The sequence below is a fragment of the Amblyomma mixtum genome, chromosome 10, assembly GCF_055824585.1.
Source record: "Amblyomma mixtum isolate Tamu chromosome 10, ASM5582458v1, whole genome shotgun sequence".
Classification (NCBI taxonomy): Eukaryota; Metazoa; Arthropoda; class Arachnida; order Ixodida; family Ixodidae; genus Amblyomma; species Amblyomma mixtum.
In genome coordinates, this window is record NC_143021.1 from 130,255,560 (window position 1) to 130,283,422 (window position 27,863).

Below are 27,863 nucleotides of genomic sequence, written 5' to 3' on the forward strand. Positions count from 1 at the left end.
CAACCTGCAGCTCCATACGAGCGCATCCGCCGTGCCAGCCGCCATATCGGCAGCTGTGGTCACGTGGCTAACCACATGACTCGCCATTTCCCTGAAAAAAGAAGCTGGCGCCGCTCTCACGGCATTCGCATTGCAGTTCTCGTTAAGGACAGAGCGAGTCGGCCGCAGGTTGTCGCCGGGATGATTTTGCTCAACCAGGCATAGTTCTCAACCAGGCTCAACCACAATGAAGCCTTCCAGACTATAAGCTGAGTGGGGACGCTATCCCGGAATTTCCGACGGTAAACAGCAGCATGTGAATTTTCGAGTGTCACGATTCTAAATTTGCAGTTTATATTAACAGTTCTTAGACAGGCCGCAGAATTACGCAAAGAGCTCAAGATTATCGACACCCTGAGAATTCCTGCAGCTTTGCGTCATGATAATCCTTCGTCCGAAATCTCGACTGCGTCTTGGCATTCACACTAGGAAAGTAGCCCTGCTTTCATGCCAAACACCCCCGAAATGGGAAAGTACTGCAGTAAGAGCGATTATATAGGAGGATACAAAACGACGTTCGGCTCAAGCTCAGCCTTAGTGCATCCTGTGTGAGGCCGATGAGCGCAATAACTTCAGAAGCGTTTGTTAGGCTCAGACTGTCAGTGTCACTCGCCATGACAAAACGTCGCGACGGTAGAATGTGACGAAAAATGATGTGGCAAAAAGAACTGCTCCACGCAAAGACTCAGGCCATAAAGGGCCAACCATGCAATGGAGCAAGCACAGCAAAAAAACGTGTGACTGCTTCTCTGCAGCAACAAGGACGGCTCCGACAAGCGCAGCCCGCTTGTCATCGGCAAGAGCGTGAAGCCGTGGTGCTTTGCAGGCGGTAAGCGCTTTCATCGGTGCGCATGACGACGTCATCGCGGTGCAGTTGTTGGCCGACTGTGAAACTCGCACCACGATGCTCCCGTCCACGAAAAGGACGCAAGCCAAGATGACAGAATATTTTGGAAATAAATGATATTTATGAACAGTGCAGTCAGATCTTGGTTTTTTGGAGCTGATTTCGCCACAAAGAAATTTCCGCTTCAACGAAATTTTCCGCGCACCCCGTGAATTTCGTTCTAGCGGGGTTCGACTGTACTTGAAGCCAGGTTTTCACGACGCCAAAACTTTTCCCGTCATTAAATCAGAGCTAAGAGCTACTAGTGTTGCCGACACGGGGCGCGGCACCTTTAGTTGCTAGTGCTTGGTCCGATGAAGTAGCTTATGCCTACCTCAGCACTCCACAGTGTTCAAGCCGTCTTACACGCAGAGAAGCCACTGCCATGCGCGATGGCAAAAGGGAAATCAAAGATGTTGCGAAATATTTCCTGTGTTTACTGTGCGTTTTCACTTATTTTTATTTATACGTACTGTAGCGCAATGGAGATGCTTTGTCATCTGTGTTGAGCAAAAATATTCATATAGGAGGTAGTATCAAATTTGGTGTTAAACATTATATTTGCTGATAGTGCAAGTGACCAGATTACAAACTACGTATACAAAATAAATACAATCAGCAAAGACGCACAGGGACTAGAGAAGATAATATATGACCAAAATACCTGAGTAAAAGTCTAACTCTTTCGTTAACACGCCTATTCAAATCGATCACCGGTGATCGATGCAATAAATTGTCGATTAAGACATGCTGAAATCATTACTTGTGCATCTAGTGGCACCCATTGGTTAGTCTTGGCATTGCATTTGTAGAACCAGCTCAAATTGTCCCACTCTGGGGACGCTCTGATTTTTTATGGAAATTTTGAGAACTAATGTGCATGTGTTGTTGCGAAAGGGAACCTGGCAGCCGCGCTGGAAAAAAAAAGCCTGGCACTCGTGGTAATGCAGCATTAACATCAAATTTTGTGATCACAAGATTTCCAGGAAGTCAAGTATCCAATCATATTGTCGGCTTTGTTATCCAACTGCGTTGAGTGGTGATAATTACCCGAAAATTATGCCAGCTATTGATTAGCGAGCTGTGACCCTATGTCCTGGTGGGTTTATTCCACGAAGACGCATTTTTGAACGTCTGCCGCATGTCCAAGATCTATGCTTGGCAACACCTCTCGACACCGGAATTTCAAAGGAGCGCCCACTTCGACCAACTTTCTTTTAGTATGGAGCTCACCAAACAGCTGCTAGAACTTGACGAAAAAGAAGTTGCCCATGTAGATCCTCTCCCAAAAGAAGTGCCGCACCATCCGCAAAAGATTCCGAAAAGGCGAAACTGCAGGATGTGCTATGAGGAGCGAAAAGTTGAACAGAAGACGAACGTCTTCTGCGGAAAGTGCGGAGTGCACCTTTACCTTACGAAAACCAGGAACTGCTTCACCGCATGGCACGAGAACCGAGGCTCTTTCCACGTGTAATTTTTTTGTGTACCTAAAGAACGACACTGTACAGATAGTTTATTTTTTATGCGAAGCATATTGCTAGAGCTACCACTCACGCCGTCGCCGTGGGACCCCCACGTGACACCGTGACGTCACACCACGTGACATCGGATGAGAGAGCCGGCCTCCACCTCGCGCCGTCGCCGTGGGACCCCTAGCCGTCACGCCACGTGACACCGTGACGTCACACCACGTGACATCGGATGAGAGAGCCGGCCTCCACCTCGCGCCGTCGCCGTGGGACCCCTAGCCGTCACACCCGCGCATTCCCGCGCATTTCGAACGCGCGTTCACACTCGGTGTAGGTGAAACGCTCGCTCCACCGGGCAGGCAGACGAGGCTTCCGTGGAAATCCAGACGCTCACCCAACGCGCGTCTCGGGGTTAGTCGGCGTTCCGCTGTAGCCATGCCGTTGTCTTCCCCTACGACGAAGGCTTCTAGTGGTTGTATTAAAATGACCAAGTATTCAACGAAGGAAAGCCATGTATTACCAAGCCTAGCCACTAATATGCTTCGCATTCCCCAGGCTTAGCCAAGCTGAGCCTCAGCAATTTTTTTACTCAGCACTCCTGAGTGATTTGCCTTCAAAACGTATATCCTAAATTTTCTCTGGTTATATTGCGTCCGTAGATATCATGCCTTTACTATCTTGTTTTTTCAAATCGCCACAAAAATGGCATTGTTTTGAATTTTTGTGTGTTCCCTAATAAATGTTTTGCTCTCTAACTTATGTTTTTGGAAAGAGCTTTCTATTATGTGGAATTTTGTGAGCTGCAACGTGGGCTGCAATGTTATTTTTGCTTGCAAACAATTATCGTACGAGACCTATGAAAAACGACCGTTTTCTCGCAGTAACGAAATAGTTAAAGCTGGTGTGTGGGCGTGGTTTCAAATGATTTTGTCTTCGATCGCAGTTACAAATCTTTCCACGCAGCGAGTCAGAGCATAGCGTGCTGTGTTTACTATAGCCACTCAGCGTTGTAGTGTAGCTGCTGTGCCCTCTGTAAGCAAAAATGATGCAAAGCAGCAGTGCATAGCGCGAAGTAAATTGGTTCTCGCTGGAAATGTTTGCGTTTGATAGCGATGCTTATCACTGCTAGATCTCTTTTATTTAGTAACGCAGCAGTTCATATGACTGGGAGGGCGCTTACTGAATCAAGAGCTTTTGCCTTTTTTGCGAGCACCTTTGTCGAGAAGAAGCCTCAAGTCACCTCACTTCGCATTGCCGGCAATGCAGCCGGCGAGGCCAGCTCGCACGCACCGACTGACCTGGCGTTACTTGCTATGTTCTGACCTACGAAGAATCATTTGCACGCCTCCGTTCTCAGCATCATTAATGTGGTCATCGCCACAGAGAAGTCCCTGTCCTACATAGTGGCGCGTACTGCCGTCCCGTTCTACTTCTGTGTTACATCCATCAATCGTTTGGCGTCCCGTACAAGGCATGGCGTTGGGATGGGCGCGATGTCCTCTGTGGAAAAAAAAATAGCTGAGGTTTAGCTCTGGTTAAACCGGGCAAGTTGCGTAAGCAGCGTGGAGCCTGGTGGAGTGCGGCTGAAACGGTTGCTATGGCAACGGCGCTCCATCTGTTTGACCTCGCTGCTTCTAAAGGTCAACCGTGGCCGCCACCGGGAGGTACCCGACGGCTCGAAACCTGGCGCAGTATTGTTGTTTTTATTTTTATTTTTCATATGGTAATTTGCTGTAATGTTACTGTTTATTTCTTTTCTTTCGTTTTTTATTTGTTATTTTTGTTACTTTTCATTTCTATTTTTTCTTTTCTTATTGTCATTTTTTAATTTATTTCATTTTACTTATGAGACCCATGCATTCACTAGATGAGCCTTTATTCATTGCTGAAACCCTGAGCCTTCGTGGCGGACGAGAACCGGCGTACGCCACGAAGGCTCAGGGTTTCAGCAATGTATAAACCAGTTTCATTAAATTTTTCCCCTTTTAAGGCGGAAGCCTTTAATGCCTCATCGTTGTAAGCGGGAGCTGTCGACAGAAATGTCACGCTTTTCAATTGGTAGAAACGGTCGTGACGTCACAGTGCGCGAATTTCAAACGGGGCCAATTGTACTTCGGTTACTAACCATGCAAACAAATAAATGGATCATATAGTGATGCTTTAAGTAAGTTTGACTTTGTCTAGTTAACTGCTTACTTAACCAATTAGTCTAATTAACCTTTCTAGTCAGACCAGATAAATAAATAAAACCTTGTAGAAAATTGGCCGAGCTTGGGAATCGAACCCCGGTCTCCGGAGTGCCAGTTGAGCATGCTACCACTCCGTCATGCCAGCTCGAAGGTTTGGAATGAACAAAGGTGCGTCTAGTGCATACGGTGTCTTCGTTCACTCCCATCTTCCTCCCTTCCCGTTGCGGCGAGGTATAGGTGTCCACCGAGATATGACAGACAGATGCATTTCCTTTCCTCAAAAACCAATTTGCTGACGAGCAAGGCGTATTTGTCCGCGTTTCAGATTGGTCGAAATTGTCGTGACGTCACCACGCGCGAATTTTGACGGGTGTCCACCGAAATATGTGAGGCAGTTACTGCGCAACTTCCTTTCCTCAAATACAATTTTCGACTAGTGTCTACTGAGGTATGTGAAACCGTTACTGCGTAATATCCTTTCCGCAAATACAATTTTCATTTTCTTCATTACGCCCCTCTTTCTTCTTTCACTCACACTTCCTCCCTTCCTGTACGGTCCGGCTCAGGTGTCCACCGAGATGACAAATAATTACAGCCCCGTTTCCTTTCCTCAAAAAGCGTTGCGTTCAAAGGGCAACGCATCGCGCCGAACGGGTGGTGGCGTTCCTTGGACTCCGTGGTGGTGGTGGTGAAGAGCATTTATTTAGCTATTTACAGAGAGGTGCTCGGGGAGAGGCCCCTAATGGGTCTCACCCCTTACAACACTAGGCGGAGTCTCTCATTCCGGGATCCCGTTGGTCGAGACCGCTACACAAGTCCGCCGAACCAGGGCCTGTTGGGCCGATAGTTCCTGGCAGCTGAGCAGGGCCGCCTCCCAGTCCTCTCGGGTAGGGGAAGGGGTGATTGGGAGGAGAGAAGGATTTTTTCTGCATGCCCAAACCATGTGGAAGGTGTCGGCCACCTCCCCACAGAATGAGCAGCGGCCGTCAAAAGAAGGATTAAAGTGCTTGAGAACCGCCGGGCACAGCAGGGTGTTTGTAAAAAGCCTGAGGAGAATTCGTTCGCCAGCTTTACCCAGTCCATTCATAGGAACTGGGTATCGCCGGTGTTCGGCACGATAGTGCGCAGTAATTTCTTTAAAAGAGAGGAGAGGGTTGTGATCTGGGTTAAGCTCCTCCTAAGGGACGCCTGGTGCCCGGTGAGTGAGTGCGCGGGCTTCCTCATGGGCGGCTTCGTTACCTGGCATGCCTTGGTGGCCGGGGACCCATATGATTGAGCGATGAGTTGGATCGCCGTCGCGGGTACTGCGGTGTAAGATTTGTTGATCCACCCTCCTCACACTACCTCTCCCTCCAGATACGTCCCCAGAGGCTGCAGAGGAAGCCCCCATTGCACTTGCTATAACCCGCACGGAAGCCCGGTATATTTTAACTGACTCTAAAACTGCGATTATAAATTTTGCTCGAGGCCGAGTTCATGTCCCTGCTTTTGGCATACTGGACTCGCGCGATGCACCCCCGCCCCGCCAAGTGGAGCTGATATGGGTGCCTGCGCACTCCGGGAATCCCGGAAACGAGGCCGCCAACCTTTTAGCCCGAGGTTATTTAAACCGGGCTCAGGTGGCCTCGGATCGGGGATTCACGAAGGATCGCATGCACTCATTCAGTGAGCTGACCCAGGCATACAGAGCCTCTCGCCAGCTCTACCCCCCGCCCCGCCCCTCCCTAGGTAACAGACACGCAACACTCTGGCGCAGATTACAAACACATACTCTCCCCTCGCCCCTTACCCTAACCCACTATCATCCCTCCTTCCCCACTCCTGCTTGCGCCCTATGCCCAGAACCCTTCGCTTCTTCCCTCCACATCCTTTCCCTCTGCCCGGCGGACCCTCCCCCGCGGGACCTAGAGAACCTCAAGACCTGGGAGGACTGGGAGACCCTGCTGCACTCGGAGGACCCGGCCGTGCAGACCATCGCCACCGGCCGTGCTGCCAGTGTTATGGACCGTAGGAACATAAACACTTGAGTGCAGTGGGGTCGTGCGGGGACCCTGGGGCGTGCCCCGAATTCCTTTGTAAATAAAGTTTTCTCTCTCTCTCTCTCTTGAGCGAGTGGAGTGATCCAACCGAACTCAAAGTTACGACAGGCTCCGCGAGAGTCTGTGAGGATGAATTTAGAGTCGGGATGGGAGGCTGCGAGGGCGATCGCCACCTCCTCCGCATGCGTTGAGTTGGGCGCTCTGAACGAGAGGCCGTCCACATGTTTTCCCTCGTGTATGACTGCAGCCGTGTACCATTCCCCCCTGGAGCGGTAGAGGCCTGCAATGTCGACGTAGAAGACGTGTTTCTTTGAGCCATAGTGGCAGTGCACGGCATTCGACCGCGCCTGGCGCCGGCCATTATGGTCTTCCTTGTTCATCTTAGTCGGAAGGGGTCGAACGTAGAGGGCGCTTCTCCACAGTTCTGGCACTCGAACCCGTTCCATGGTATGGTGATCATGTCTGATATGTAACCGGTCCAAGAGGCGGCGACCGGACACGGTCTGGGCGAGACGCCTGTATTGGTTAACGAGATGCGCCTCGCGGAGTTCTCGATAGGTGTTCACCACCCCCAACGCGAGGAGTCGCGCGTTGGAAGTGGATATCGGGAGGTCGAGGGCTCTCTTGAAAATTTGCGGAGTACAATCTCCAAGTGATCTTCGTCATGTTTCCGTAAGCGGAGGTAAGGAGTCGAGTACAGTACTCGACTAGTTACGAAGGCATGCGCGAGCCGCTTCGCATCCTTACTTCGCAACCCTCCTCGCTTGTTGGAAACGCGGCGAACCATTCGGCCCACGTGGTAGCCGACGTTGCGGAGTTTGGCAAGAGTTGTGTCTGCCTTACGATGTTGATTAATGAAGAGACCAAGTATTCGTAGCTCCTTCGCTTCACGGATGGGGCCGCTTGCGAGAGAAAGCTGAACGGAGATGTTGCATTTCGGAGAAGATCGAATCTGCACAAATTCAGACTTGGACGGGGAGCACTGGAGGCCGCAGTACGTGGCATAGTGGTCAAATATGCTCGCCGCTGCTTGCAGGCATTCCTCCATCTCTCCTATGTTTCCCGTAGTGGCCCAGATGGTAATGTCATCGGCGTAGAGCGCATGCCGAACACCGCCGACAGCCGCCAGCTGTGCTGGGAGGTACATCATAGCAATGTTAAAGAGAAGCGGGAAAACACAGCGCCTTGTGGTGTGCCCCGCGTTCCCATCTCAAACGGGCCGTACTCGGTCTCTTGTATACATATATAGGCCAATCGGTCTGTTAAGAAATCTTTGATGTAATTGAATGTACGAGGGCCACAGTTGGTCTCGCTAAGGTGCTTGAGATCCCTGAGAAACGCACCCTTGAGATCGAGTGCTAGGACTATTTTGTCGTTGTGTGGGTGTTCTATGGGTTCGAGAACCTCGTGATGAAGCTGTAAGAGGATGTCCTGTGCGGCCTTACTGGGTCGGAAACCGAACATGGTGTCGGCAAAGGAGCTTTTGCTCTCGAGATATTCTGAGAGGCGGTCACGGACCATCGTTTCCATCAGTTTTCCTACGCATGAAGTGAGGGAGATGGGCCGGAGGTTGTCTGTGTTTACCGGTTTCCCCGCCTTTGGGATAAAGGTTACCAATGATGTCTTCCAATCCGGTGGCAACGAAGTGTCCCCGGTCCAAATGGCGTTAATATATTCGAGTAGGGTTTCGTATGCCCGATCAGGAAGGTTCGCCAATAATTTGACTGTGACCTTATCCCTCCCGGGCGCCGTCCCCCTGCGCATTTTGGCAAGAGCCGCGCGAAGGTCGTGAAGCTGGAAAAGTTGATCCAGTTCCGGATTATCGCAGCGTGCATACGAATAATCCTGCCCGCGTGGGTCTTGATCCTGATTGAGGTATTGTGAACGCAAGGTGTTCGCTAGCTGCTTCGTGTTTCCTTGAAAGTTGTGTATCGCGCGATTGATGTGTTTCTGGGTCTCCGAATGTATTTGTGTGGGGTCCATGAGACTCCTAAAGAGCCGCCAAGTGTTGCGGCTGGACATCTGTCTTGCTGCGCTGTTGCATCCATCTACCCAGTTAGTGTCTGCGAGCTGGGCAGGATACTCGGTAGCTTGCTGGGTGAGGTTAGAGATGCGAGCGCGGAGTTTACGGTTGTGTTTCTGCCGCCGCCATCGCTTAGTGAGGCTGCGGCGACCTTCCCAGAGGTGCCTTAGGTGGTTATCCACGTCAGGTGCACGCTCCGTAAGCTGGATATGCTTTTCTTGTGAACGGAGTGTTTGCATGAGTCCGTGCGCCCAAGTTGAGTAGTCCTGTTCCATGAGAGAAGTTACTGGGATGGCCTGGCGGAAAGCGTTCCAGTCGGGAAGTTTGGCTTGCGCAAGGGGCCGACGTAAAGGCCGAGTGTAAATGACAGTGTTCAATATGCAGTGGTCGCTACCGAGGGTGTCCTCGGTGTTGATCCACTCTGCGTGTTGATGCGTTTCACGAGGGTAAGGTCGGGGCAGGTGTCCCGAGTGACGGAGTTCCCTACACGTGTTGGGTGGACCGGGTCGGTTAGAAGAGTGATGCCCAGCGTAGATATAAGTTCCGCCAACTTACGACCACGCGTCTCTTCCTTGCAATGACCCCACATGAGACAGGGCGCGTTAAAATCGCCCAATATCATGAGGGGGTCGCGACCCGCGATCCTTAGCGCTGTGCTAAAGGTGTTAGAAAAAGTGATGTTTTTGAGTTTCGGGGGGCAGTAGATATTAAGTATGTGTGCGGGGCTATCTGTTCGCCGCAGGGGGAGGACAGAGACCATCACGTACGAATATTCCAGATTTAGGCCGAGATCAACCTCCTGCGCTGTGTAACCCTTATGGACTAGGATACAGGTGAACGGGTCTCGTTGAAAAGTGTTATAGCCCGTGAGCTTAACCGCATCTCCGGTTTCTTGCAACGCAAGGACTGCGGCGGGGTGTTCGAGGTTGTCAATGTACGCCCTTGAGTGGGCGTGTTTGGTTCTGTTTTTGAAACCCCGACAATTCCATTGCACAAGGGAAAAAACTTGCTGTCTTTGCGGGGGGCGGCGCCCTTTAGGGTGTTGGTTGGGAGGGGACGCAGCCATGTTGATTTGAAGGGAGACTGCCTTGGAGACAGGCACAGGTTCCGTCACACGCGGCTGGATCGGTTCCGGCTCTTCCTTGAGTTCGGTTAGATCGATGGGGCAGTTGAATATTGATGGGCGGTTTGCGTCTTTGAGGGGCCCCATTCGGCGTAGAAGCCTGGGGTTTGACTCCAGCCACGTCTTAATATTGGCCGTCACGGTGGCCGTAACCGTGGCCGTGACTGACTTGAACAGGTTTTCTTGTATTTGGCCGAAATTTGACATCTGAGTCGCTAATGCGGCAATGGCGTTTTCGAGGGCGGTGAAACGCGTGTCAGAGCTAGATGGTGTCGGGTCCACCGGCACTTATTGCATCGGTTCCGAAGCTACCTGGGCAATAGGCGGGGAGGACCGAACCGTTTCTAGTACATGAATTTTGGCCTGGAGTTGAGCATTTTGTGCCCCGAGAGTCTCGAGCTCACGGCGGAGGTCCGCAACCTCAGAGTTAAGGGGGGGAGGAGGAGGAAGGGTTGGTGGGGAAGAAGGTAGGGGAATGCGGGGGGACGGAGGAGGCCCGTCTCGGCTGCCTACCTTTGGCTGTGATGTCTTCTTTGGTGTGCCAAGCGGACGGCCCTCGAGAGGCGGAAAATCTCCATTCTGGAATACGGATGCGCCTGTGTCACGTGACGACTTTTGGCTTGTTGATGGAGGGGACTTGGAGACACGCCCCGGCAACGCGCCCGCCGGTGGCGCTGGTCCGGATGTGCCTTGCACCAGCTTGTTGCCAGGCGGGGGAACTTTTGGAGTGGTGTCATTTCCCGGGGGCACTGCACACTGGCGTTGCTTTCGTTGACCGGTTGGGTTTCCCGGTCGTTGCAGCCGCCGGAATTTTGCCTTGCAATCTTGCGAGCCCGTAAGGTGGCCGCCACCGCAGACGATGCAGGAAGGGGTGCACTCGTGGGTCTCCAAGTTGCCGTCTTCGAGGACTGCGACCTTTTGGCCGCAGTGTCCGCAGCGATTGCGTTGAGGATCCGGGCATAAGTCCACACGGTGGCCGATGGTGCCTCATCGGAAACACGCGGGAATAGTCCGCTTGTATTCGCGTACCAAGGTCCCCACACTGTTATAGTGCACGTAACGTTGCACTTTATGCCCCACGAAGGTGAGCAGGGCAATCGTCGCCTTCGCCAGCTTGCGGATGAAGGCTATCTCTCCTCCGCGCCACTGGACTTTCGATTTCAGGGTGGTAGAAGTTTTCTGCTCATGGACGGTAATAATCCCCCTGCAGACTTCACCGTTGACTTTGGCGTGACCGACCATCGGGATGGAGCCTTTGGAAGCTTTCAGAGTAAATTCACGAGCGAGCGCGTTCGCCGCGTTCACGTCTTGAGTGGTGGCGATAACGATATTCTGGTCCCAGATGGGCCAGATACTAAGAGTGTCCACCGAGGAGGCATTAACATAGGCGGAGAGCAAAGCACCAAGCTCACCGTTCTGCAGAACCGTCTTCAGGGAGACCGTCATTCTGGGCTTGATGACGATCGTGGAGTCTTCTTTGCGGTGTCGAGGCATAGCGGCAGGCCGCCATTTCGTAGATCCCACTGTTGGCGAGAGCTGATGGTTGGAACTTGAAGTATTTGGATGCACAGAAGCAGGGGCACTCACGGAGGGTCCGTTCACTGCCGAGGTGTTCAGGCGCTGCTGGCGTTTGCGAAGTTCCACCAACGAGAAGAGGCCTTCATCCACGATCTCCTGCGTCGGAGTGGAGGTTTCAGGAGAAGACGGGGCTTCTGCGACGACTTCTGTCCATGCCATCGTCTCGGGATCGTACCCGCGGCGAGCGGAGGCCGCCATGGCGTCCGCGGAGAACGCTGGAGACTGGCTTCTTGGCTTTAGGCCTGGCTGGGGCTCCCACGGGATGAAGACATAAATGGGCCTAAAAGGCCCAAAAATTGGCCCACCCGGTCGAGAGCGAATCTTCGGGTGCCTGGTGATGTTAACCGTCGAGTAAAAGCAAAATTTTCGCGGTCGTAGGGAATTTTTCGGTAATCCAGACGAAAATTGTCGGAGCCGAAATGAGGCGCGTCCGCTCGAGACGCGGCCGGCGATCGCTCTCCGACTCCGTGGCACCGCTACAATACGCTGTCGCGTTCCACTCCTAAAGGCGAAGCTTACGCGTCATTAATTGGCAGTTAATGCACCAACAAAAAAAAATGGCTGAGGCTTAGCTAAGGTTAAGCCTAGTCAGATGCGAAGCATATTGATGGCTAGGCTTGGTAATACATGGCTTTCCTTCGTTGACGTTCATCCCGCTCTTCATTGGTCTCTGTGGCACGCTGAAACTTTCGCTTCTCGTTCAAATCAGCCGTGCTTCTAGGCGGCATCCCAACACCTGGCCGCCTCGTAAGTGCCCGGAGAGCGAGGCAAGCTCAGCTTTATACCACTGCTGTAGCGTCACGTAGTCAGCTGCAGCGCCTCTGATGTGGAGCCTCCACCGCCGCGGCCGACCGCTCGAGCCGGCAGCCCATCTCCCCTCTGCTGTGACGTCATGTTGTCACGTGGTCACGCTAAAGGTCAATGGTAGCTACACCGCCGCGCTCGACGGGCTGTAGTGTAGCTCTAGTAATATGCTTCGCATAAAAAATGAGCCTTTAATAAAAAAAAAAATTAGCCTTCGTGGCGGAGTGGGAGCGTCTCCGCCTGAAATACCAAAGGCCCTGGTTCGATTCCCAGTCTCGACGCAGTTTTTTTTTAAGTAGTAGCGGTCCTGCCGCCTGGTGGAGCGCGGCTGAAACGGTTGCTATGGCAAGGGTGCTCCATCTGTTTGACCTCGGCCCCCGCCGGGAGCTACGCGACGGCTCGATACCTGGCGCAGTATTGCTTACGCAATAAAAATCGGCAGATACACTTAAGAATGCTTACGTGAGGAAATACAAAAAGCGTTACTGTCCCTGGGCGCATTGAAACCCACCCACGCGGACACCACCCATACACACTCACACGCTCGGGCGTATTGCATCACGCGGAACGTTGTTTGATGAACCGTAGCATCGTATTTTCGCTACAAGAAATTGATATCTGTGGGAAGGAAATGTCGCAGTAACTGTCTCACGTCTCGACGTACACCTCAACCGCACCTTAATAGAACTGGTAAAGAGTATAGGAAGTCACACAATTCAAGGTGCAGATGCTATCGGTTGGAAACCCTGTAGCACGTCAGCCTCCGACTCTACTGACACGAGTAAGCTATTTGCAGCTAGCAGTCGTATGACGACACCCGGAACCCTGTACGACAAACGGCTGCGTCACAATGTACGTACGAATGTTGTCGGAGAAATTGGCGTCACATTTAGGTCAGTCTGTTGGGAGTATATATAGACGAACGACATTTAGGTCATGGTTGAAGTGGTAGTGCTCCGGTTGGTGTGTGCGTCATACGGCCGCTTTAACACGTCCCCCAATTTTTGCTGCTACCGCCGGGATTTTCAGCCCTTTTTTCGACTGCACTCATTAACACATGCCGGAATCTTTTCTCGCAATGGGACTAGCATTACTTTCGCATTAAAATCAGCCTCAGCTGCTGCGCTCGCAAGATTTCCGCAGAGAATGTGATGGGCGGTGCCATAACCGTGAAGCTCGTGCAAGAAAATTGGTAAATATTTTCTTTCTCTCTCACCCGTTTTGGCAGCCAGTTGTTGCATGATTCTCAAGTGCTTGTTGTCAACCCTACGTCGCGCGTAAGTTACCAGCGGCAATAGGGAGGCTTCTTTGGAGGCAAGGCTTCCGCTGACTTCGGAGCTTAGGCAGCAGCGGGTGACTTTAGGGTAATTTTTCCTTCTCTGCAGGGTACGCATGGAGCCTTTGGTACAACACAGGCGACCAGCAAAGAATTATGTCGCTGCACGTATCCAACGAATCTGGGTATGAGGCGGACCGTGTTGTGAGTATTCGTGTTCATTTGCATAGACATAATATTTGTACGGTGCGTTTTATCAACAAATGAGTCATATAATTCCAAGCCACCGAAAAGTGATCCACCGAAGGCATCAAAGCAAAATAAAATACCCAATGATTTTAAGAAAACGGTCACGATGAGAGAATTTAGGATAAATTATACGGCCCGATATCAAAATTAATACAGTTCCTGCCAGTTGGTCCGGTGGACAAGCAGGACGGATCTCGACGACGTGTTCGAAGTGCTACATCGACCAGACTCTACGAAGGCAGGGAGAGCAGTGCAGGGAGAAAATTATTTCAGTTAGAAGCGGACTGAAGACAACTTCAGCTCATCTCTGGTTCTTATGGAGGCGTTGCTCCTCACACTACAGCGGAACTGAAAATTATTGCCGTGAAAATCACTGTAAAACTTTTCGCCCTACTAGATTAAGCGTTTTGAAGGCCAACAAGAAATGGCCTCTGCGATTTGCATTATGAAGTAATTGGTGGTGTGGCTTAATCCCCCCCCCCCCCCCCCCCCCCCCCCCCGCCCCAATGTGTGCCCAAAAAGCTGCACCGAGCCTCCGCAGTTTGCGCGCGAGGCTCTCTATATCGATCACTTGGGTTTTCATTCGTCAAAAAAGGTTTTTTTTTTTCAAAGCCCAAGAAGCCCGCCTGTTTCTTTTGCGTGTCCATAGTTTACTGTAACTACACTGAATGAATATTTTATTATTATCATTATTGTTATTAAAAAAGACGACTTAATCGTTAGAATACAGTAAATTATCGAAACAGGCCAGCTTAAATTTTTCTTCACTTCCCATTTCGACATAGTCAGGATTGCTCTTAGAGGAACTGATTCTGTTATAGTTGCTGTAAGACGCTCCTCAAGTAAACGCTGTTCCACAAGACACCTTGCCGCAAACCAGACCGAGAAATCACAGAGGGATTTTTCATCGAGATGGCTGGAGCACCTTGCATTAGCACCACTTGAGTACCGATAGTCACGTCATATTACAGAATAAGAATAAGAGGAAAATTGATACAGAAAGGGGAAGTATACAGGATGTCCCAGCTAATTTTAGTCCAAGTTTTAAAAATATCGTCACCTTGTAGTGACGGCCGTCGAGCGGTAAGGAAGACACCAACCAGTCTTGGAAACGAAGCTCTTTATTTGGGCTGACTTGCGCCCGCGAGAGAACTCAATCACTCGGCGGCGGCGTAAGCAACAAACGTGCTCGTCGGTCGTCGAACCGTTACGAATGCCCGCTGCTCGCGGCATCGTTCAATTTAAAGCCGCCAAGGAAACTTCGAGATAGCAGGTCGAGATCATCTAGAGTAATCTGGAAACACGTAGATGCAGCTCAGCATGGCTGTGATCAAGCGAGATTAGTCCGGTCGCTTCTAGCGTCACGAACACAAATGATAACACCCCTTTCCTGCGGCCTTGCGCGAACGAGCGGACACTACAATGATACGTGGCATTACCCCCCTCTCAAAGAAGCATCGCCTCGATGCTTTAAAATGAAAATAAACAGGGAGAATGCTAACTTCGAGTCCTTTAGCCTTCAAAATAAGGTTTGAGGGCAGCGGTAAAAGCTTCAAGTCTGGCCGTGTCGTCGTCGTAGTTGTTGTCGTCGTCGTCGTAGGGGCCGTCGTCGTACGGGTCGTCGTCGTATGGGTCGTCGTCGTAGGGGTCGTCGTCGTAGGGGTCGTCGTAGTTCTCGTCATAGTTGAGGCGTAGTCTTGTGTTTTCGTCGACGGAAGATCTTAGTTCCTGCGCTATGAAGCAACCTCGCCTCCAGAGGCAGCTTTATTCAGTTTAACCTTCGGGGGCTGGGGGTGCGTCCACGCACTGCGTAGCCTTGGCTAGGATATACAAAGCGCGGTGACGATGGCGACGGGGAACGTGATAGGCGGCTCGGCGATGAGTATTCTTCCCGCCGCAAGAACTCCTCAATTTCGGCTGGTCGCTGGCCGGATCGGGGTCGTGGGGCGTCGTAAGAAAACCTTCGGATGCCCATTCTGCTGTATGGGCAGTACCGGAGAATGTGACCGGCTTCGCCACAGTGGAAGCATAGTGGGCGGCGCTGGTAGGGAGTTCTCCACTCGTCGCATTTCCTTGGCTTTGTGCGACGCTCGTAGGACGGGCGGGTTGGGGCGAGAGGGCGGCGGTCCAGCGCACCTGGATGAGGACGGTATGGGCTTGGGTCTCGTCGTCGAGGTGCAGGACGGCGGACTGCTGTGGCGTAAGCCATGGCTGGTGGCTGCAGAGGCTGCGTGGTTGTCGACGTCACACCCAAGGCTTGTTGAACCTCGTCCTGGATGACGTCAGTGAGCGATATAACCTGCGGCTGCTATCCTGTCGGCAGCAATCGTCGGAGCTCTTCTCGCGCAACTTCACGTATAACCTCCCGCTGGTTATCGCTCTTAGCGGTGTCCAGGCAGTTTGCTGACCAAAAGCGCTGCTGGCGGTCATACTGGCGGGCTCTGGCATCAAGAGTTTTTTCCATGGTGGATGCCTCTTCGACGAATTCCGCGACGGTTTTCGGGGGGTTCCGTACGAGGCCCGCAAAGAGTTGCTATTTAACTCCTCGCATAAGCAGCTTGACCTTTTCTTCTTCCTTGATGCTCGAGTCGGCACGCCGGAAGAGACGCTTCATCTCCTCAGTGTACACTGCAACGGTCTCGTTTGGGTGTTGTATGCGAGACTGTAGCAGCTGCTGGGCTCTCTCCTTTCTCACGACGTTTGTGAAAGTCTTGAGAAGCTGAGAAGGTTTCCCAATCCGTAAGGCTAGCTTCCTCATTCTCAAACAAGATTTTTTCTGGTCCCTCCAAGGCGAAGAATACGTACCTAATTTTCATGGCGTCGTCCCAGTGGTTAAAGAGAGCCACACGGTCGAACTGTTCCAGCCATTCTTCGGGGTCGGCGCCAGGCGAAGCGTCGAAGGTTGGTGGCACCCGGGGCTGCTGAAGAATGATTGAAGTCGTCGTCTGGGGCAAGCTCATGATGGACGTTGCTACTGGTTTTCGCTTCCGAGTAGGGTCCGGCAGAGTCCCGAAGTCAGGTGCGTCCCCTAGCAGGCGTCGGCTTGCGCGATGGACTGGAGTCTCGTCCTCCGGTGAATGGCTCAAAGGGCTGGCGTCACGACTTGCAGGGGGTGTCCGGTACATGGAAGGCTACCCAGCACCTCCACCAGATATCACGTTGTAGTGACGGCAGTCGAGCGGTCAGGAAGACACCAACCAGTCTTGGAAACGAAGTTCATTATTTGGGCTGACTTGCGCCTGCAAAAGAACTGAATCTCTCGGCGGCGGCGTAGAAAGAGAAGTTTATTTTTTTCTTATGTGAACAAAAATACAATGAAAAACTGCTGAACTCAATGCTCTGATCAGTCAAGCACATGCGCAGTGACGCAGCAGTGAGCACGTCAGTAAGGCAGTAAGAAAGCCGACACTCGACCGCCGCGCAGGACGATGAAATATGTCGACCATTTGCGCAAGAACTCATCCTCACTCATTGACAGTGCGTCCACGCATGCTTGCTCAAAGAGGCGCGTGCGGAGGCGCTGCAACATTGGAAACATTGCTCTTTGCGGAAACATTGCTCTTTGTAAGCAACAAACGTGCTCGTCGGTCGTCGAACTACGAATGCCCGCTACTCGCGGCGTCGTTCAAGTTAAAGCCGCCAAGGAAACTTCGAGATAACAGGTCGAGATCATCTAGAGTAATCTGGAAACACGTAGATGCAGCTCGGCATGGCTGTGATCAATCGAGATTAGTCCGGTCGCTTCTAGCGTCACGAACACAAATGATGACACCCCTTTCCTGCGGCCTTGGGCGAACGAACAGACACTACAACGATGCGTGGCAATATGCAGCGGCACTCTAAGACGCCACAACCAAATGCATGTTGGAGGCTGTTGTATGGAGCAAATCACACTATTTTGGTAATGTCCTTAATTGCATAATTAGTCGATATTAACTAACCAGCTTCGCAAGCACCGAAGAGAGGCGAAAGATTACAATGAAAAAGTTGTGGAACGGCCTACAAACACGCGATTCGACAGTTTCTAACTTCCCATCTATTACGTATTAGCTTGCTTTCGTTCACTCCAGATGCCGGCGAAGTACAAAAAGATACCATGTGACACGTCCTCTTGCTCGCCACGATTGCCGCGCTCCCAAACGATCCGCTTATAAACGACCAGCTCGGTTAGCCAAGGGGGCTGCCGCTTAAGGTGACAGGGCTGGCGCATAGGCCCTCGCAGTGTGGTTTACGCCAGCGCAAGCGATGAGCACTGGGTCCGCTTATTGCAACCATGAACCGCCGCGAGGAAAGACACTGGCGTAAATCGACATCTACAGGCATCTGAAATGATTGAAAGTAATTAATACGCAGTAGTTTATGGTTTGTGCGTTATGTGTCCAAAAGCGACTCTGGCTATAGGGGACGCAGCAGTGAAGGGCTCCGGAAATTTCGACCACCTGATGGTCCACCACCGCCATCGCACAGTACACGGGTCTCCCTAATTTCACCTCAATCGATATTCGACCGGGATCAAACCAGCGTCTTTTGGGTGAGCAGCCGAGGACCATGACCACTGAGCCACCGCGGTGGGAGAGTGTGCTAAGTAATGCCCCCTCCCTCTTTACTCGCGTGCCGGCCGCGGCGCACACAAGAAAGATTTCAAAGCATCTCAAAGCCAGTCTTCCCGCCTGACCAATGTGGACGCGGGCCCGGCGTGAGTGGGGAAGGAAATTGCACAGCTCATACTGCGTGCATGTGCGCGCGATCCTTGGCACGAAGAACGAACCGACGTGCAGCTTGGCTGTATAGGAAGGGCGCTGACCACTGTCTGTCAGCCCGAGCCGCAGTTCAAGCTTCAGAGAAGCGCTCCCGCTGGATTCTCGGGACGACACCACTCGCCCAGCTACAGACCAATGAGGCAGCGTGGGCCGACCTGCGGGACGGCTCCGTCGTAAACCACTGGTTGTCCGACTGTCCCAGTGCCCGATGAACAAATTGTGTTTATTGGTCTGCCTCTCTCCGGTGTTGGGGCACTTTAGGTGCAAGATTTCTTATGTATTGTAATCTCTGTCGCGTGTTACTGTGTATTATTTATTTATTTATTCAAATACCCCAAGGGCCCACTGGGGGCATTACATAGGAGGGGACAAATCAGATCACAGTTTTCAAAGGTAAAAAAGGACTTTAGGTGGTTAATACGTCAAGTTGAGAAAGAACACAACGACGTAAAAACTGTTACAAAAAATTCACAAATAACAAAGAAAAGAGAACACACTGGTTTGCAAGTAAGTGATATAAAAGAATATCTGGTTACTGAACGCGCTGGAATTACAGATAAGTTAGCAATTCCGATTGAAATAAGGAAAACTGGGTTATAGTAGCGATGCTGGAGGGCAACTCATTCCATTCTTTTATTGAGAACCTTAAAGGCGAATTCTTGTACTTTTCCGTCCGAGCGAAGATGGGTTAACTTTGTAGATATGATCTGTGCGACGTGAAGTATGAAGTGGCGGTAAGATGTGCAACCGGGCAAATGATGTACTGCTGTGAAAGAGAGCATGAAAACAAGATAATCGGGCAAATTTTCTGCGCATTGCGAGGGGCGGCATGTAGAGCTCTTCCTTCAAATATGAAACGCTTTGAATTCTCGAGTACGATGATAAGATTATTCGCGCGGCTTTATTCTGGACGGCTTCGAGTATATTGGTGAGGGTGATTTGGTAGGGATGCCAAATGATTGACGCATATTCCAGTGAAGGGCGAACAAGAAAATTTAATGCTTGAAGCCTGGTGTCCCTGCCGGCTAGATATAAGTGCTGCTTCGGAAAGCCAGGTTTTCTTTGTGTTTAGATGTAAAAATTCAGGGGCACTTTGGCTCTCTAAAGTGCTGCAAGGCGAAAGCGTTTCCTGGCGCACTGTTTGTTTTTATGTATTTATTATTTTTCATATTTTGCTTTTTTTATATTTTCTTATTTTCATTGTTTTTATTTTTATATTCATTTGCTATTACTTGTTTTTATTTTTGTTTATTTCCTTATTCTTATTTTTATTTTCCTTTCCTTGACTATTCCTCTTATTATATTTGTGAAACCCATGCATTCACTAGAGTCGCCTTTATTCATGCTCAACCTTAAGCGTTCGTGGCGGAGTGGTAGTGTCTCCGCTTCAAATGCTAAAGGCTCTGGTTCGATTCCCACCCTCGGCGCCGTTTCTTTTTAAGCAGTGACGCCGAAAGGCGCACAAATCTGCCGACGCGTCTGCCGACACGGCTGCCGAAGCGTCTGCTAACGACAGCGTGAGGCATTAAAGGCTTTCGCCTTAATATATTCGATGTGCTCTGTCCATGTTAAGCTAGAATTTAGCAGGATGCCGAGGTATTTAACCGATGAAACCGAGTGTACTATGCTATCATTTATTATGTAGGTGTTTGGTTGTGATTTTGAAACAGAAGTGAATTTCAAATGCTTAGTATTTTCTTTATTTATCTGCACCTGCCATTTGCCGCACCAATCTGTTAGCTTCTTCAGGTCAGAGTGCAAAGCTATATGACGTCGTTAGGACTAGATATATGTCTGTAAATTACACAGTCGTCGGCAAATATTTTTATATTTAAAATAAAAGCGGTCCCATTACTGAGCCTTGAGGGACGCCAGACTTGACAAGGGTTAGGCTGGAAATATGATTTAATTTAACCGCTTGAGAACGATTTGTTAGAAATTGTTCAAGCCATCGAGTTGCTTTGGCGTCGAGTTCGATGCTGCGTATTTTCAGTGTTAGTCGTTTATGAGGTACATGGTCATCATCATCATCATCATCATCAGCCTGACTACACCCACTGCAGGGCAAAGGCCTCTCCCATGTCTCTCCAATTAACCCTGTCCTTTGCTAGTTGCCGCCACTGTATCCCTGCAAACTTCTTAATCTCATCCGCCCACCTAACTTTCTGCCGTCCCCTCCTACGTTTTCTTTTTCTTGGTATCCATTCCGTTACCCTTAAGGACCAGCGGTTATCTGGTACATGGTAGATGGTAGAAGGCTTTTAAAAGATCAACACAAATATCATCTACATATTGAGACAGGTGCAATGAATTATGAAGGTCAGTTCATCATCATCATCATCAGCCTGACTACACCCACTGCAGGCAAAGGCCTCTCCCATGGCTCTCCAATTAACCCTGTCCTTTGTCAGGTGCCGCCATTGTATCCCCTCAAACTTCTTAATCTCATCCGCCCAGCTAACTTTCTGCCGTCCCCTGCTACGTTTGCTTTCTCTTGGAATCCACTCCGTTACCCTCCAGGACCAGCGGTTATCTTGCCTTCGCATTACAAGCCCTGCCCAAGCCCATTTCTTCCTCTTGATTTCAACTAAGATGTCATTATCCCGCGTTTGTTCCCTCACCCACTCCGCCCTCTTCCGATCTCTTAACGTTACACCTATCATTTTCCTTTCCATGCTCGCTGCGTTGTTCTTAACTTAAGCTGAACCCTCTTTGTTAACCTCCACGTTTCTGCCCCATAGATGAGTACCGGTAGGATACAGCTGTTGTATACTTTTCTCTTCAGGGATATTGGTAAGCTACCATTCATGATCTGAGAGAACCTGCCATATGCGCTCCACCCCATTCTTATTCTTCTAGTTATTTCCCTCTCATGATCCGGATCTGCGGTCACTACCTGCCCTAATTAGACATATTCTCTTACTACTTCCAGCACCTCGCTACCAATTGTGAACTGCTGTTCCCTTGCTATTCTGTTTAACATTACTTTGGTTTTCTGCATGTTAATTCTTAGCCCCACTGTTCTGGTCTGCCTGTCTAACTGATTGATCATGCTTTGCAGTTCTTGTCCTGAGTGGCTTAGCAAGGCAATGCCATCAGCGAATCGCAAATTACTCAGGTATTCTCCATTAACTCTTATCCCCAACTATTCCCATTCCAGTACCCGGAATACCGGAATACCTCCTGTAAACAGGCAGTGAAGAGCATTGGCGAGATCGTGTCTCCCTGCCTGACACCTTTCCGTATTGGAACTTTATTGCTGACTTTATGGAGAACTGTAGTAGCTGTGCAATCGTTATAAATATCTTCCAATATTTTCACATAACACTCTTCTATACCCTGATTCCGCAATGCCTGCATGAAGGTCCGTTACCAACTCATAAAGCTGTGCTTGGCGTAAACTGTGTTTGGCAACTCATAAAGCTGTGTATCGTCTCTTTGTTGTATCAAATTTCTTTTCTTTGAGAACCATTGGCTCCGACCCATTCTCTGGCGTGCTTTAGACGAAAGCTGGGCACCAAACGACCGCTTCCCGTGTCACTTGGTAGCTAGTCTCCGGCTGAGCTTGCCACGTTGAGTCGAGGGCATCTCCTTCGAGTCCGAGACCGCTACCCCCCACACGCTCTAAGGGTGTCTGGGAACGCGCGCTAAAGTGCACGAAGTGATTACAGACGTCTTTGCTCGAACGAAGAGGTGTTATCACCGGTGACATCGTCGGAATAGGCCACAACCGCCGTGGCCATCATCACGAAGGATGGGCGGCTGCGCTTGTGCGGTTACTTCTGTCTCACGGATAATGCTGCGACCGTTATGGAGGAATAGCCGGTGGAACGGGTTGGCGACATCTTTGCGAATCTAAGCGACGGAGAACTTTTCAACACATTTCATTTTCGCAACCCCGGTAATCAGCTGCCCACAGACGAAGACTCGAAGAAGCTAGCTGTTCTAAACTCGGACAAGGGCCTAATCTCTTTCACCAGAATAGCCTTCGGGTGTCCTCAGCGCAGGAAATCTTTCAGCGACACATGGAACCCGCGCTTAATTTCATTGCCGGGGTGGAGGTTTATCTGGACCACATTACTGTGGCTGAAAAGCCGAACGACTACAAGATTCTAGAGGAAGTGCTGCAACGTCTGATGGATCACGTCCTCCGTCTACAGCAGAAAAAATGCAAGTTCCGCAGTAACAAGTTATGTTTCTCATGCAAGTTATGTTTCTCATGCAAGTTATGTTTCTCATGCACGTCATTGGTAAAAACGGCCTACGTCCTAAAAGTGACAACATCATAGCGCTGCTCGACACCCCACGACCCAGCTCGGTGAGTGAAATGAACGCTTTTTAGGCCTTTTAAACTACTGGAAGTTTTTGCCAGACGTGTCAACTACAGGTGCCCTCATACGCTTTGTGGACGAATATCATGAAGCGGTTCTGGAACAAACGGCAGCAGATGGCTTTCAAAGCACGCAAGGCGGCAGTAGAGAATGCAAAACATGTGGTGCATTTCGACCCCAAGAAACCCCTTCGTTTAGAGTGTAATATGTCGATAATAGGTCCGGACCCGTGTTGTCGCCTTGAGTAGTCTGCGTTGATTACTTATGGGATTAAGATGTCGAGCGCTAAAAAAATTCCGAGACTTATTACCAGCTCGAGAAGGAGGCGCTGGCTCTCGTGTTTTGCGTAACAAGGTTTGGATTATCTGTATGAAAACCACTTCGAGCTGGTAACGGACCACACACAAATACAAATACCTTTATTTCAACATCAGAGATGTTAGGGGTGCACCCAAAAAGCCTATGACTGGCTTGACACAGGGGCGCACCCCCGTACTAAAAAACCGGCAGCAAAAGAACACGGATAGAGGAATAAAAGAAGACTACAGTGCATCGGTAAACATCATATTCAATAAAGATTAGTGAACATCCTCTTTCCTGTTCAGCCCGGACAAGAATCTTCCGCCGATGGTCACTGCCCGCATTCAATGCTGGGCCCCGCTGTTCGGAGGATACTGCTACAACCTGGCGTGTCCTAAAGCGTCAGAAAACATAAACGCCGATGCCGTCATCCGTCTCCCTTTTCCGCTGGAGTAGCACCAAGAGGAACAGAAAGACGCGCATCAGTATGCATTATATGCTTCGACTGTGAAGGCGGCGCCCATAAGGGCCAAAGAGTTGGCGGCCCTGACCATCCGTGACCTTCTTTTGCAGCTAGTGCGAAATTGGATCCCGCATGGATGGCCGACCTACCTGACAGAGACAGAGGGGCAGTTCCGGCAGTTCTTAAAAAAAAAAAAAACGTCGTAGTTGGATGTCGATCTCACTTAGTGGGGGCATGCAACTGTCGTGCCGTCAGCGGCCGCTGTAGGTCTTCTCAAGCTCCTGCAAGAAACATTCAAGAATGGCAGCGATGAAAACTTTGAGCGAACCATTTTTTTTTTGGTTGCCAGGGCTAAATGCCGCTATCGAGAAGGCATTAAGCGAATGTAAGACATCTGCGCAAGCTAGAGTAATGCCTCTTGCGAAGATAGCGGCACCATGGCCGAAAAGAGTGCAGAACTGGTCCAGAGTGTTGGCTGGAGTTGTCTCAAGCACAAAATAAGCTCGGATGGTGATGGTAGCCTCAGCGAACGGCAAGCAACATTGCCACGCGCACCAAGTGCCATCGCACATCCCCCAGGGCCCCGACACGAAGCCACCAGTTTGCAGCACAGCACCTGACACCCCTGACCAAACCTGGCCCAGGCCAGCCGACCTTGAGAGCCCCACTCCGGTGGTGTCGCCTCTCAATGAGCCACCGCCTCTTCGCCTGTCGACCAGGCAACGAAGTCCAGACGTCCACCTCAATGGCTGAATTGGTAAATGGGCAGAAGTGCCGCGTGATACAAGCTTGCCGCCAACCAGCCAGCAGGCAGCTATTCCTGTGATGACATCGAAAGCGAGAGCATGCTGCCTACCGCCCGGAATGTCGCCACGAGACAGGGGCGTAACCCCCTGGGGTTGTTTGGTTGTCAGAACACCACCTCTCCCCCCCCCCTCCCCCGACAATGTTATTCGCAACGTGCCGGTATATTAAAATATGAGAACGAAACAGTGAAAATAAGAACAGCATCGGTTTCCTGATAGCAATAGTTCTTGTCATTGAAAAAATAGTCAGCTGTCACAGTTCACCAAATAAAACGTACCCTTTCAAGTCAACCTACTTTTTCATCCATTGCACTGAAAACAAAACGAGCATAACGAAAGTCTCTGACGGTGAGTGTACTTTAACTGATCAAACTGACATTGCTAATGCATTTAATTCCTTCTTCTCGCGCCGCGGTTCCCCGCCTCCAAGTAGTTACTGTAGCCCTCGTCAATGCCCTCACTCTTTTTACTTGCGCCCTACTTCACCAGACGAAGTCTTCCAAATAATTTCTAGCCTAAAAAATACCGCTCCTGGGATCGATAAAATTCCTTCTTTCAAAGTAAAGCTGGTGGGTCGTGAGCTGTCTAATGTTCTTAGTCACATTATTAATTTAGTATTTAGGACTGGTGTTTTTCCAACTGAACTTAAAAAAGGTAAGGTGACTCCGATATTCAAGAAAGGCGACAAAGAATGCCTAAGTAACTACCGTTCAATAACTATATTGCCTTTCTTTAGTAAAATAATAGAAAAGTTAATTGTTAATCGCATAATGAACTACCTCATTAAATTCCAGCTGTTAGCAGATCAGCAATTTTGATTCCGGCCTAATTACTCCACAGAACTAGCTTTAATCGAATTCACAGACAGTATTAAGCAATATATTGATAATGGGTTGTTTGCCGGTGCTGTTTTCTTAGATTTCACCAAAGCATTTGACACAATTAACCACACTATACTGTACACTAAATTAGAATCTCTAGGCATCTGTGGGCCTGCTTTAGCTCTTTTAAGCAGTTATCTCACTAACCGTATACAACTTGTCCAGCTACAAGAAACATTGTCTTCCCCTTTAACCATTAATTTAGGAGTACCATAAGGTTCCATTTTAGGTCCGCTTCTTTTTCTCATTTTCATCAATGACTTACCTTTGTCCTTAATTAACACAAGATATATACTTAACGCGGATGATACGACATTATTCACTCAGGATAGCAATTTCACAAGCCTAATAAACAAATTAAAAATGGACTTACAGAATATTGTTTTATGGTGTGAAAATAACTTACTACAACTGAATCCTACAAAAACCACTTTCATGATATTCCGCTCTCATCAAAAGCATGTCATCCCGAGCCCAGCCATTTATCTGGGACATCATGTTATCACTGCCTCCGAATCCGTTACATTTCTCGGCATCACGCTTGACTGTCATCTAAAATTTCATCTACACACCAAATCTATCAGTAAAAAAATTTCATTTCGAATAAGGGTGTTAATAAAAACTAGACTTTTCTTTCAACGCCATGTTCTCTTATCCCTGTACTATGCTTTCATTAACAGTCACCTTAATTATTGCCTATCATCATGGGGTAATACCTATTCATGCCGTATGTCATGTATTTCTCATCTTCAAAATCAAGCGCTTCGAATTTTATCTTTCAGCCCATACACAGCCACTGCTTCACCTGTTTACTGTGACCTAAACATTCTGCCATTGAAATGCCTCCTTAATCTTAGGTTAGGTCTTCTAATCTACCGCGCTCGCAATAATAACAATCAACTTCTCTGTTTTTCCGTATCTTTCCTTTCTAATAGCAATAACACTAGATTCTCTGAACAAAACAATATGCTTCTACCAAAAGTGAACACAAATTATGGAAAACAAACTGCTTTTTTCTCCGCCATCAAAACCTGGAATTCATTACCACTAGCAATCAAATCCGCACGTTCACAGCCCGCTTTCTACACTTTACTAAAAAACATCTCCTATCAACCCATTCAGCTTCATGCCATGCTTAAGGTTGCCTTCATCTTATTTTCTGTTCCCCACTCTGGCAGCAAACGGTCATATTGTTAATCTTCTGGAACCTCTTTTTTTTTTCTCCGCCTGTGTATTATATCTGCATTTATTCAATGCCCATTGTTATCTGATGTCTTTTTGTGTTCTTTCTATTGTTCTTATGTTCTGCTATTTTATGCCTTTTTTGTTAAATTATGCCCGCTAACTATTGTATAACTTACTCATTGCCGCAAATTACACTAATAGGTTTTAACTTGATTGTATACTTTTATAGCTCCTCTGCCAAAATTATGCACTTTCCTTATGTATTCCTGATGGGAGGTCCCCCAGACAGTTTTCACTTTGAGACCTCCTACTGTACTAACTTTTTTAAGAAACTTACAACTCATTTGTATTTCGTTTTAATAAACCTTCAAACCTTCAAACCTTCTCGTCATAAACCAGCGCGAAAATAAAAAGAGCATTTTTTTAAAGCGCCTCTGCGTCCGGGCGCAGGTTCACACGCAATGGGTAGAAGAGAGAGACTTTAATGAAATACAGAGAATTTAGCCGGCGTTAAAAAATCGCTGGTATGCTACTCTGCCTAGGGAGGGGCATTAGGGAGATAAAGACAGAAGGAGAGCAGTGTGGAAGAGATAAAAAAAACGAAGATAAAATGCGGCCATGAAATGGGTACTAAGGATGCAATGGCGAGTATTGATGTAACCTAAGGAATGATGGAGTGCATAGTCCGACAAATGGGCTGACGAAGTTCACTCCATGAAGAATGCATGAAGGTAACGTGCAAGTGAATTTAAAGCTTATCGAGATGTGCCCCTAACAATGGACAAAGTTTTAGGTCCCTTAGCCTGCCTTAGGCAACAGAGACTTGCAATGAACTTTCTATTTACATATTTAAAAGCTTCTCACGAAGATGGAGGATGCGCTCCAAAGACTGGAACTATTCACATGTTTTCAGATCGGCAACACTTCTGGATTAGCTGAAGTGCAGTGCATCCTCTCATTGGCCTTGAACTGGTTGCGATTGCAATTTGCAATTTGCAATTTTTTTTTATTGTTAAAGAACGAGTAAATCTCGAACGACAAATTGACGGGGCGTAGGCTTTTTTATGTCATATGGGCGACTAATAGCAACACTCGAAGCACACGCTGTCCTAAAAGCGAGTAATCGCAACGTGGTGTGAGAAATCGGTAAACTCTCATGCAGGTTGCATAAACGCATTGTCACGAATATGCATAAACAAGACTGCAGAAATGAAGAAACAGGTTGAGTCCTTCGCCGGTAATTCCAACCATTATGATTTTTTCGCCAAGGAATCAAGCGCTTGAAGTCGCTTGCAACTGCTCCTATCTTCAGTGATAATTAGAATCTAAGGATAACGTTCGGCATTACTCCTACACTGTCTCCGGAAATTACTTTAAATGCAAACCCTTCGCATCCCTTACCTCCCGCGCTCTGTGGTGACCCGTTGATTTTCAGCAGTTTTGCACGACCTCGGATTGCAGT

At 49.2% G+C, this 27,863-nt stretch overlaps 1 protein-coding gene across 1 annotated transcript in view; it reads left to right on the forward strand.

Moving 5' to 3' along the window:
* The window catches only part of LOC149326947 (uncharacterized), a 104,241-nt gene that overhangs the window by 75,318 nt on the left and 1,060 nt on the right, over positions 1-27,863 (forward strand). Inside the window, exon 5 of the mRNA XM_089564734.1 lies at positions 13,536-13,630. Within this exon, the coding sequence (XP_089420860.1) occupies positions 13,536-13,630 (95 nt within the window). The remainder of the gene's footprint in view (positions 1-13,535; positions 13,631-27,863) is intronic.